The sequence below is a fragment of the Lampetra planeri genome, chromosome 10, assembly GCF_965212315.1.
Source record: "Lampetra planeri chromosome 10, kcLamPlan1.2.h2, whole genome shotgun sequence".
NCBI lineage: Eukaryota > Metazoa > Chordata > Hyperoartia > Petromyzontiformes > Petromyzontidae > Lampetra > Lampetra planeri.
Genome location: NC_136116.1, coordinates 3,961,691 through 3,974,502, shown reverse-complemented (window position 1 = coordinate 3,974,502; position 12,812 = coordinate 3,961,691). Strand labels below are relative to the sequence as shown.

Below are 12,812 nucleotides of genomic sequence, written 5' to 3'. Positions count from 1 at the left end.
CCGAGTTCGATTCCCGCTCACGACCACCAACAACCAGTGACGATTTTCTGAATCGGTCCTGGGACCCCCCCTAAGTCGACTCAGTCTCAAATGAGTACCTGATGCGATGTGTACACATTGGCATTCGGGAGACAAAGGCGGCCGGGCGTGGTGCTGGCCACCTACCCTCTCGTGTGCCGTGCGGGCCTTCATAGGTGGTTGCTAACAGCACTTGCACCAAAAAGTTTGTGTTGACCAGTCTGGGTGATCTTTGTCTCTGTATATATGTAAACACATTATATGATGCATTTTTAATAACGTCAACTGTGGCGATAGGAAGATATAAAGTCGACACAATGCTGCACGTTTATAGTTCACGCGGTGTTGTTGTTGTTGTTGTTGTTTTAGCGACATGTAAAAGCAAACATAATAATAAATGAACACATCGAGTCGTTCAACAAAACCGAGTCGCGATAGAATGCACGTTTTTTTTTATTCTAGCAACATTTATTTATTTCATCGTGACGGCTTTTGAAAAAAAAACTACAAACCATGTAACATATATTTCCGTTATGTACATCTAGGAAGAAAGTCCATATATACAGAACACCGGTGGGAATGCCACGCAATCGATCAATATCCTTCTGTCCCGTCCTGCGCTGCGATCAGTAATTTCTCAGTAATTTACAAATTTGGGGACGAAGTCAAAATTCCAGTGGGGAGAGGTGGTGGTGGTGGTGGTGGTGGGGAGGGGGTGGAGGGTAGGCAAAACGTCGCTAGTTCGTGATCATTATAAATGTCACAAAACCGCTTCCAATCCACGGCCAATTATACACAAATAATGGACTGTGTACATCCAAGCGGACACACGTGTACTGCAGTAATAATAAACACGGATGGTCAACACGTCCAACAATAGCAACGACGACAAACAACAACGATTCCAACGACAACGTCTTCTTATTATTATTATTATCATCATCATCATCAAAGGGACGCGCACCCTGCCATGTCCCGACCACTCTCTCTGTCTGCACCAAGCAATGGATCCGGTCCGAAATCTGTTCCTAGTCCTGCTCGGCGCGGCCTCCTCCGTCTGTGTGTGCGAGATCGTGTGTGTTCGTGTGTGTGGCCTCAAAGTGCACCTAGCCTGGCACAAGCGTCGTGGTGATGTCACCGCCACTTGGTGGCGAATGGCGGCCGATGTTGTTGTTGTTGATCGTGTGTGCGTGATCCTTCATAGGTGCTGCTCGCTAACAGCACTTGCCCCATACAGTCATGTAGGGCTATACGGGAGAGCTTTACCTTTGTGTGATCCTTCATTCGATTCGGAGGTGGGACGTTCGCTTCATAATTCACCCAGTGACGGAGGCCACGATGCCCCGAACGAACTCGTTTCTGCGAGGCGACGAAGCCGCTTTGGGTTCTGGCGAGAGTGTCGGTAGCTGAGAAGTTCCGGCAAGGTGTCTGATCGTCTACTCCTGATTCATCTGCCAGACCAGCTTAGCCCAGAAGCGTAGCCGCTGTCACTGCGCAGTGAGGACCCCATTAATTGCTCATCGCCTGCAGATAGGACACGAATTGGAAACCACCAACAGCCTCGTCAGTTCGGTTCTGAGCACTCGCGTGCGTGCGCCCGTGCGTGCGTGTATATATATATCCACGTGTGTGCGTATGTGTAACGTAATCGTGTGTGCAAGTGCGTACGCGTGCCACAGCGGTGTGCGCGCCGGTGCAGTCGTGTATGCCGTGTGTCAGCGCGTCTCCGTGTGCCGCGTGGCGCGTGAGAGAGCGCGCGTGTGTTCAATTCTCTTAAAAATATATATATTTACAGCTTATGCAGTTTAAATTAAACCGCGGCACCGAAGCTCCGTCTGGGAGAGGGGTGGTTTCGCGGGCAGTCGTGGATGGAGGATGAGGAGGAGGGACGCACACGTCCCGCGGAGACCTGGCTACATGACGGGCTGGTTGGCCATGCTCTCTTGATGCGCCGATGGTGAGTACCAGTGGGAGTAAGGGGGCATGTAGGCTCCGGGGGACATGACCGTGCCCTTGACGGCCGGGGGGCCCATGTCCCACACCGCTTGCTGGGGGTGCCCTGACACCGGGCTGGGCGGCAGGCAGCCAGTGTTCACTAACGGGTTGTTCTCAAGCCCGGCGCCGCCAGCCTTCATCAGCTTCTTGTATTTGGAGCGTTTGTTTTGGAACCAGATTTTTACCTAAAAGAGACAGAAACACAAGCTTTTGGTCAATTAATATTCACAGCAGCAGCAGCAGCAGCATCAGGCCATGGTCGATCTCCTGCTGGATTAAGGCCCTCCACCACATCCTGTCAGTCATGGGGTTGGGGGTTGTTTGACCATACTTCACCAGCGATGGTCAATACGGGTTGGTGAATTCAAGTGGCTGGGTTCATAGTGCAGTGCGCTGACCGATGTGCCACTACTCATCACAATACTATTTTAGAATGCAGTGTTTTTGATTAAAATGTAATTCAAGGACTGTGCTGATACTGGTGTACAATCATGTTTAAAACACACACATCTTCATAATGAAATACGATACCAAAATATAACAAGAAAAAAAGAAAAAACGAGACCGATGGTTCGGATAATGACCTTTCTTCAGAGCGGAGAGAGGGCAGAAAGATGAAATGCAGTATAGTTAAGTCTGTGCTCTTACGCGATCATTTACATGTTAAGTAAAACAGAATTTTTGAAAATGTATACATCGGCTTTTCATCTAATCTATCTTTGATCACGAAAAATATTGATGTTGTTACAAAACATCAATGATACTATACACGCGCTCATATGAGTGTACAAGCACTACTGTGTTACAAATCCAGTTAATGAGGATCCACTATCCCACAGCATCAGAAGCGTCTCTAAACATATTATTGCAACAAAATAATATCGTCCATTGTGCATTGTCCGTTATCCCTGGCTGGTTGTGAGGCGTGTGTGCAGGCGTATTGCCCACAGATACGGCGGTGGAATGCATTCGATAATTCATCATAATCAATTATCATCGGCAGTAACAGTACCCATGATCAATCCACTGCTGGATGAAGGTTTCCTATGTCTACGTCAGCGCTCAATACAACCATCAACCCCACCCTGAACCCACGCCCGTGCCGATCTAATCGCTCCATCTCCGAGGTCCACGCCCTCCCTCCCTCCTTCGGCTGCTGCTCGGTAGTTCGTCTCGAGCTCGAGACTGGAAATCGCGCTGCCCCTCCGGGCATTGACTGTGCATCGTTACGAGAAGGACACACACACACGCGAGTAGGACACACACATCATCATGTACACTTATCGTGGGCACAATCATCGCTAACTCTCGAAGGGAGACGACGACTCGGAGTCGCGAGAATGCAGCCACGTGGTGAGCCGACACGAAACCCTCCCGACCCAACCCAGCTCTGCTGTCCTATATCTATATTATATATTACGGACGGGACAGTTAAAGTCCACGTCTCGTTGCCCACGACCGGTAGGGAGTTTTGTAACAACATTCGTGTGATCCATCAACCTCGGATTACAGGCCATGTGCATAGCCACCGCTGCCTGGCGATGTATGTGGTAGTGACGCGTGTGTGTATATATAGAGTGTATGTATATAGGGTATATATATATTAGTATATATATGTGTGGGGGGCAGTAGTGTAGCGGTTAGCACGCTGCGCTACGAACCCGGCGACCCAGGAGTTCGATCCCCGTTCAGGACCAACACCGGTGACGATTATCTGAACCGCTCCTGGGTGTCCCCTAGGTCGACTCAGCCTTAAATGAGTACCTGGTGCGGTGTGTAGTAAACATCGTCACTAGGGAGACAAAGACGGCCGGGCGGGGTGCTGGCCACCCAGGCCTTCGTGTACCGTGCTGGCTTTCATAGCTGCTCGCTAATAGCACTTGCCCAATAGTCTGTTAAGGCTACACGGGGGATCTTTGTCTTTATATATATGTACTCGTGCTGTGTGTACGAATGCATTGAGTCGCATATACTGTTGCAATACGCTACATCTGCTAGTGCAGAGTGTGTGTGTGTGGGTGTATATATATATGTTCATCAAGTACCTAAACCATATATAGGCCTTCATCAATCCACTGCTGCATTGGGGCCTCACCCGGGCATTGCAGGTTGCGTGATTGTTCGACTTTCACAATAAGAACACAACAAAACGCAACACAAAATGGAACAACAACGAAAAATGGGCAGATTGGTGCGCTATTAGAAAATAACAAAAACCCATTGTCCCCGTGCTTGTCAGGGCACGGTACACAACAATTGGATATCGTGTCGAGCAGTGGCTCCGCTTGTGTTCGGCGTTGACGACAAGGCAGAGACAAATCGCTTGCCTCGTCGTGAAAGGTCTCCACTTTACTTGCAAAAGTGGACGTGAAGTTTTTTGTTCTTCGTATAAATGACGCGGCTGGTTGAAATAATTGGCGCGCGAACAGTTTAGATGTTTGTACACCCGACTGTTACCGATGGCAGTGCAGCACATTGCACTGTTGTACTACACTCCTATGCTTCTATGTTACCACCCTCACCAACCCCGTCACTGACCAGCGCGGTGAAGTATGGCGCGGCGTGTCGAGGTGGAACACCACATACTTTAAACAAATGCTGCTGCCGGACAATATTGGATGGAAAGGCCAATGCAGTGAAGCCGATTGATTAGAACCACCACTGTGCAGTTGACACGTGGAGACGCATCGAGACGAGACGCGTCAATGCATGTCCACGTTGTGGTCGCAACGTGGACCCGTTGGCATGGAGATGCAGCCGCGCCGCGTGGGGCGACTGAGCATCGCCGATCGCGCCCGGTGCTGTGATTGGTCACCAGGCGGCGGTGTGCATGGGGCTCTGCGTGCGGTCGCCCCCCCTCCAGCCCCCCCTTCTAGCCCCCCCCCCCCCTCCAGCCCCCCATCCAGCCCCCCCTCCCCTCCATCAACTCCCCCCCGCCCCCTCCACCAACTCCCCCCCCCATGCCCCCCCCCACAAATTTTTGTCCCTCTGAGTAAATAATTTCGGTTATCTGGCTAGGCGGTTCAGTGATAGTCGCCAACGAACAACTGTCGGAATGATGGTTAAGGGGATTGCCTCAGCCGATCATACTACACGGTGGTCGATACAATAGGTACCTCCTTTGTACGGAAGTTGTCCTTCCCTTGGAATTACTCGCCCCCCCCCCCCCGCCATAGGAATGAGGAATTGCAACCACTGGCTCAGGGCTGTAGGAGCAGAACAATCGTCGCTCTGTGTTTTGTCAATTTTGTTTTTTATAATCGAGTCATAGGTTGTTTGTATTACTTGAGTTCTTACATTTGTGTAGTCACAACCCTGCGTGAGATATTTAATTTTACAGTGCACACTTTGTGTTGCAAGAGAATAACTGACCCCCTCCCACTCCATACACATTAAGACAAAGATCCCCCTTATAGCCGCAACAGACTGTTGGGGCAAGAGCTGTTAGCGAGCATCTATGAAGGCCAAAACAGCACACGAGGGGGTGGGTGGCCAGAAATACGCCCGGCCGCCTTTGTCTCCCTCCTGGCGAGGTTTACGCACCGCACAAGTACCTCATTTGAGTCTGAGTCGACCTAGGGGAGGCCCAGCATCGGTTCAGATAATCGTCACCGGTGCTGGCCGTGAACGGGAATCGAGCTCTGGTCGCCGGGTTCGTAGCGCAGCGCGCTAACCACGACACCACCGCTCCCCATCACACACACAGCCCCACACGCCTGTGAACATTGCCAAGTCGCGCAACACCGAATGATTACCTGTGCACAAGGGCACATACCAATATCCCCGCTCACATTGAGTATTCGTGGCCAGGGCACACACAGTTGATATTGCTTTTTGTCAATTGGCACCCCTGCTTTCTTACGCAACTGCTGGCAAGCATTAGGGACTCCCTCCGCCCAGGAACGACCTCCAGGGGTGCGGGTCGGAGGGGTACAGTATTTGGTCTACTCTTCCACGTCGACCAGACGTGTTGGAAGAGGTGGGATTACCCACACGTCATCCCACCGCCTGCCCATCGACTACAGCATTACAAATGTGGTGCGCTACTCTTTTCAGTGCTGGGTGGATAGCAGCTGCGGAGGGGATTTGAGACACTTTAAACCATTTATATATATACACACACACACTATATATATATACACTATATAGATAAAACTGCCGCGCCGGAGAGCTGGAAGCTATCGGAGACCCCTTGCACTGCGAGTCCAGTTGTGCGGGCTTGGTGTCCCAGACGTGAATCCTGAGGGGTGACGTCTCTGCCTTCTCGGAGATAACAAATTAACGCGGTGTCACTGTCAATTGTGTGCTGCGTGTGCGCGCGCGTGTGTCGGGTGTTAGTGCGCGCGTGTGAGTGTATTGGGTGGGGAGCGGTGGGGCAGTGCTTAGCGAGCTGCGCTAGGAACCCGGCGACCCGGGTTCCATTCCCGCTCACGGCCAACACCAGTGACGATTATCTGAACCGGTCCTGGGCCTCCCCTAGGTCGACTCAGCCTCAAATGAGTACCTGATGCGGTGTGTAAACGTCGTCACTGGGGAGAGAAATGTGGTCGGGCGTGGTGCTGGCCACGCACCCCCTCGTGTGCAGTTCCGGCCTTCATAGGTGCTCGCTAACAGCACTTGCCCCTACAGTCTGTTAAGGTTATACGGGGGATCTTTGTCTTTGTGTATTGGGTGGGGAGCGGTGGGGCAGTGCTTAGCGCACCGCGCTACGAAACCAGCCACTGGAGTTCGATTCTCGCGAATATCGGAACAGGGCCTTGGCCTCCCCGAGGTCTACTCGGCCTTAAATGAGTACCTGGTGCGGTGTGTACACATTAGCACTGGGGAGACAAAGGCGTACAGACGTGGACGCGGCCATACCATCTCACTAGCAGCACTTGCCCTCGAAAGCCGGTTTAAGGCTATACGGGGGACCTTTGCGCGCTGTCTTTGTTTGGGGCATGCGTGTGCATGTATATGTATCAGGCGCGAGTGTGTGTACGTGCGTGTACGTGCGTGTTCATACTGGGGGTGTTCGGGGCGGTGGCGCAGTGGTTTGGCGCGAATCCGGTTCGATTCTGGACCACGCGAAGAGCGTCAGTCGCGAGTGACATCTACACCAGGTGCTGGGCCAACACTAGGTCGACTCCGCCTCAATTATAAGTACCTGATGCGATGCGTAAACATCGCGACTTGGGGAGACAAAGGCGGCGCGGGTTTTTGGGGGGGGGGTCGTGCTGACTACCCGGCTTTGACAGGTGCTTGCCCCAACAGTCTATGTAGGCTACACAAGGTGGGAGGGGGGGGGGGTTACTCTGCTGCGTGAGAGAGAGAAGCGTGTCCCTGGTGCATGCAATCTGCATCCACGCGGTGTCTGTCTCGCTGTCCGCGGCACTGCACTCACGCGCACGTGCGGAAACGAATATAAGTGGCACACAAACGCAGGTCTAATGGTTTTGCCGATTGTGGTTGCGTCGAAACAATTAAACACATTCCAGAGGTCGCCTCGCAACATCGCACCCCGAGACCCGCTTCCTCCCACGACGGGCCACGCGGTATCTCACCCGGGAAGGGGTTAGGGGATAACGTGGCAATGGGGTGGTTGATGGTGGTGGTTATGTCAGGTAATAGCGGTGGTGGTGGGTAATGCTGGTGATAGTCGTGGTAGTGGTGTCGATAGTGGTGGTGATGTCGGGTGATAGCGGTGGTGGTGGTAATGCTGGTGATAGTCGTGGTAGTGGTGTCGATAGTGGTGGTGATGTCGGGTGATAGCGGTGGTGGTGGTAATGCTGGTGATAGTCGTGGTTGTGGTGGTGGACCTGATGTTGATGCAGAGGAACAACTATCATTTTACATTGAGCCAAATAATTGCGTCTCCGAGTAGCGGCGTGTGGTGGTGGTCGTAGTGGTGATGGTGGTGGTGTTGTCGTTGTGGGATTAAAGGTGGAGAATGTGTGTGCTTTGGCAGCTTGGGAAATCCTGCCCGGAAATCAAGCGAGTCCGTATCCGCTGGTGGTGCATGTCTGCCATCCAAGGGTTGGTGGTTCACGCATAGATTCGTGTGGAACTTCCATGTCCGCTGAGCTGTGAGGTAAGCCAGCAGATGGCGGTGTCAGAAAATGGATTCATGAATCCATGCGTGTGGAGACTCGAGTGTTGTCCCCTCTAATATACGGTAGGGTTTCTTCGAGAATTACGTTTCTAGAATTTCCATTTTTCGAACGGAATAATGGGCTAAACATCCTCATGCAGGAATCCATCGAAAAAGAGTCTTGCGACTCATAAATGGCGTTAAAGCCAAAACTCCCCCCCCCCGTATCCTACACACACGCGATTACAACCACATCATGTCATGGCGAACGTCAGAGGTGAGTGATATCTAAAATGGGTGATTTTTTGTTCAGTATGTAAATTGAGAGTTCATCCAAGTCGCACACACACACACACACGTATATATACACACGAGACAGAGGACATGGCAGCAATCATCAGTGATTGTACCGGACTTGTATGCTCCCCACCTTCACCAAGCCCGCTCTGACCAGCGTTAAACAAAACCGCACAAACCAAACCACCATCATGTTCACGGCGCGTGACTCAGAGAGGGCTCTGTAGTTCTCCGACATGAAAAGGACAAAGACAAAGGTCCCCCTTTCTCGCTAGCACAGACTGTTGGGGCAAAGTGCTATTCGCGAGCACCTAATGGAGACCGGGAGCGACGCACGGGGTGTGTATTGAACACCACCTTTGTGTCTCCACCCTCCCCCCCCTTTGTGCTGAAGTTTATCCTCTACAACCGGCACTCGTTTCAGGCTGAGTCGATCTCGCGGAGGCGCAGGACCAGTTCAGATATTCGCCATTCGATGTTGGCCGTTAGGTATCGTCAAAATCGGTCTAACCACTGCACCGCAGCTTCGCGCACGTGAAAGAATACGCACGTGAAGGAATAGGCACACTCACAACAGACGCCGCTCGTCCACGAGAGTGACGGTGACCTCACCACCAGCGCTCGTGCCAGGCTCGGTACGCTTTGAGGCCACCACGTGAAGTGTCGACAGCTCGTGGGTAGGAGGAGGTCACTGAACAGACCCAGGTGCTATGGGTTAACTGGCTGAGATCACTCGCAGTTGCACCACCTGTGCCCTCCCTGTTTCACCACCTGTGCTGCGCAAGGGCGCAAAGACAAAGATCCCCCGTATAGCCTTGACAGACTGTTGAGAGAAGTGCTGTTCGCGAGCACCTCTGAAGGCCAGCATGGCACACGGGGGTTGGGCGGTCAGCACCACGCCCGGCCACCTTTGTCTTTCCAGTGGATATATCTACACGTTGCCCCAGGTATTCATTTAAGGCTGAGCCGACCTAGCCGATGCCCAGAAGCGGTTCATATATTTGCCACTGCTGTTTGGCCGTGAACGGGAATCTAACTCGGCTCGCCGGGTTCGTATATATACACAAAAAGACACAGATCTCCCGTATAGCCTTAACAGACTTTCGGGGCAAGTGCTTTGAGCTAACACCTAATGAAGGCCCGGCACGACACACGTGGTGGTGGGTGGCCAGCATCACAAAGACAAAGACAACCCCACCCCTATAGCCCTAACTAGACTGTCGGGGGACAGATGCTTGTTCGCGAGTTAGCACCCTAACGCGTGCCCGGCACGGCACGCGAGGTGGTGGGTGGCCAGCACCGGGGGGACACGCACGCACAGAGACGCCGTGGAGACGCGCGGGGCACCTGGGTCTGCGTGAGTCCCAGGGAGGCGGCGAGCTCGGCACGCTCGGGCAGCGCCAGGTACTGCGTCTGCTGGAAGCGGCGGTTGAGCGCCTGCAGCTGCAGGCTCGAGTAGATGGTGCGCGGCTTGCGGATTTTCTTGCCCTTCCCGTTGAAGCGCAGCTCGCCGTTGTGAATCACCGGCGTCTTGTCGGGGTCTGGGCAGAGGGACACGCGGCCGTTGTTCGTGTTGTGAATTAAACAACTACTTTGTTGTGGTGGTTGTTGTTGTTGGTTTGACGTCAATATTTTAGTGTAGCGGGTGGAGCTGTGGCGCAGTGGTTAGCGCACTGAACTGCACCACGATCCCGACAAAGCTTAGTTTGATTAACGACTACGGCTATCATCAGTGGCGAGCGATATCAGCGCCGCACTTTAACACCTCCCGCCACCACACACTACTCCTGCACTAAATCACGCAGTCTAACGTGGTGAAGTATGGCCACATGACCGACACGAGGTGGGAAGGCCTTCCTCTTGCAGCGGATTGACCACAGAGCTGTACACTAACATTTGTTTCAATTATTGTTTAAACTACACATTAGACTGCGCTGTTTGTGAATATGTATTTGTGCGCATAACATCGCTGAACATTTGTCCAAAACGCATTGACATTGATTGTTTTTGTTATTATCAATCGATTAATATCTACAAATCATTGTCCAAGTTGAACGTCGCTTAATTGACCGGGCTAACTCGAAACGGCGTCAAACCTCCCTCGTAAAACGTTGAAGACAAACTCGAGGGCAGCATTCGATCGCCGTGCTATTGTCAAAGATCGACGTCGTTCCAGGCTAGGTGCACCTCGAGGCCGTCACGTCAAGTGTCAAAAGCCTTGCCCGCAGTGGGTCACGGAGCAGACCGATGCGTTACGGGCAAACTCACCGAGGTGACCTGCACCTGCACCACGAACGCTTTTGGCGATGTGGGGTTTTGGCTACCGAGTCTGTCGCCGATGGTTCGATACCAGTTACGGTAACCAGCAGCAACGGCAGTCCAGCAATTATCCTCTCGGAGGGCAATTACCAAAGCGTGCTGTTTGTCGTCTGATTGTTAAGCTGACAGTGAATACCCCCTTCCTCCCGGGGACTAGGATCGCCGCCGGTTTGTCGACGTCGTATGGAACAAAAATTAAATTACAAACGAGATGTCAAACACACACATAATAATCATAATAATAATCGGGCAACCAACGTTGAAACACACGTCTCGCGAGATAAGGAATGCAGCCGTGTAAACGTGGCTGCCCGTATAGCGTGTGCGATAATTCAATGCAAGTGATATATGAACGAATGAATGAATCAATCGTCCCGCAACATCGTTCGCGGATTGCGCGCGAGAATCCAAATCCGGCGAACGATGCCGCCGCTATTCCCGCGCCAAAACTGCAAAATCTGCACCGAGTTTGTTGGTTACCGATATAATGAGTCATATCGATCGATACAGAACTTGTCGACAAATAATAGATGTTCACTGATAATAGTCGGAGTCGTCGTTGACACCGCGGGTTACACGCGCAACGTGTCACATGCGTTCACTCACGACGCGTGTTATGCACGTGCTACGGTGAATGTCGCTTTTAAATTTTGTAGATTAACATATTTTTTTTTAACAGAAGGTAAATGAGAAATATTAAAACAGCGACAACACCACTGCTTGGCTGCAACGTCGAGGTCACAAGTCGTACGATTATTTTCCGGCTTCGGGAACGCGGCAGTGTCTCCCCCCTACGGCACGGGACATTTTTTGTAGCTCGTAAATTACGCGAGTGTCTCTCAATCTCTCTCTCTCTCTCGTCGCGCGTCAAGTGCGATTATACCACGCGGCATCATTCACGTAACGAGAAGAGTGCTCTTAATTTACCTTCAAATAACCATTTATGAATAATGAACGGATCAGCACCGCCAAACAAAGCATTGCTAACGCGCTGTTCGCGCACGTCCTACACACGCGCACCGAGGCCGTCTTGCAGTCGCAGAAACAACAACAACAACCACGCGTTGCGTTAACAACCGCAGCAGCAACAACAACAACAACGACAAGAACATCGATTTGCCGGCGGCGCGCTCACCCGTGTCGTCGAGCCGCGTCTGGCTGAGCGCGCTGCTCGGCTGGTAGGAGGGCAGCGCGCCGAGGCTGTAGCCCCCCGAAGCGCCGCCGGTCCCGCTGCCGATGGGGTTCAGGTAGGGGTAGCCCAGCGGTCTGCTCTGGTACGACGAGGCTGCGGCTGCGGCGGCTGCGGCGGCGGCGGCCGCGTATGAGCTGTCGTGCCCGGCCGAGGGCAGGCAGTGTGACGGGTAGTGGTGCGTGTGGTGCGCCATGGACGTGGCGGCCGTCGATGCGCTCATCATGTGCGGGTGGCCGCCCTGGCCGAACTCGAGGAAGGCCGACTTGCCGCCGCTGCAGTCTGGCGCGTCCAATCCGTCAGCCATTGCGCTCATGGTCATCATAGAGCGACATAACCACCCCAGGCGAGTGCGTCTGGGTGTTACGGGCTAGCCGGGGGGGGGATGAAGGGGGGGGGGGTGGTGGGGGGGTTATGATGGGGGGGGGGGTGGTGATCGATAAAAGGTGGATTCTTTTTGCGCCCCCCCCTGCGCCCCCTCTCTCTCCCCCCCCCCAACAACCACCACCACCCCCTCCGAAAAAAAATCTAAATATAATAAGATGGTGATGATGATGACGACGATATACGAGGAGGCGAAGACGAGGAGGAGGCTGCTGCTGCTGCTGCTGCGATTGCGAGCGAGGATGCCGGCGGCGAGGAGCGGGGATTGATCGGACGCTCTCTTTTACCAAACCCCGGGGAGGGAGGGATGGCTCGAAGGGCGCGCGATTTAAGCCGAGTCGAGTAAAAACTTCTTCACCACCAACATCGCCAGAGCCGCTGTCGCTGCTGCTGCTGCTGCCCGGCTACCTGCTGCATATGGATTAGACTGGGGCAGATATTGGAACGACGTTGTCGCTCGCACGCCGCGCTCCCCCATTGGCTGCCGCCGTGTCGTCACGATCCCGGCTCAACCCGGGCCACATTAATATTATTACTCGT

The 12,812-nt window shown here is 53.0% G+C and overlaps 1 protein-coding gene across 1 annotated transcript; it reads right to left on the bottom strand.

The window, feature by feature from the left end:
* Positions 1–470: 470 nt before the first annotated feature.
* LOC144721155 (homeobox protein DLX-6-like) lies at positions 471–12,233 on the bottom strand. The gene is made up of 3 exons (XM_078598548.1): positions 11,835–12,233; positions 9,728–9,921; positions 471–2,198 (listed from the first exon to the last, which is right to left on the bottom strand). The coding sequence occupies exons 1-3, from the start codon at positions 12,211–12,213 to the stop codon at positions 1,932–1,934; spliced, it is 840 nt and encodes a 279-aa protein (XP_078454674.1). The 5' UTR covers positions 12,214–12,233; the 3' UTR covers positions 471–1,931.
* Positions 12,234–12,812: the final 579 nt, after the last annotated feature.

Bases quoted from the DNA above. Each gene is read 5' to 3' on its own strand.
- LOC144721155 (XM_078598548.1), bottom strand. From the start codon at position 12,213: ATGATGACCATGAGCGCAATGGCTGACGGATTGGACGCGCCAGACTGC. The intron at 9,922-11,834 runs GTGAGCGCGCCG...CCCTCTGCCCAG, and splicing joins GACGCGGCTCGACGACACGG to ACCCCGACAAGACGCCGGTG. The intron at 2,199-9,727 runs GTGCCCCGCGCG...TGTCTCTTTTAG, and splicing joins TGGGACTCACGCAGACCCAG to GTAAAAATCTGGTTCCAAAA.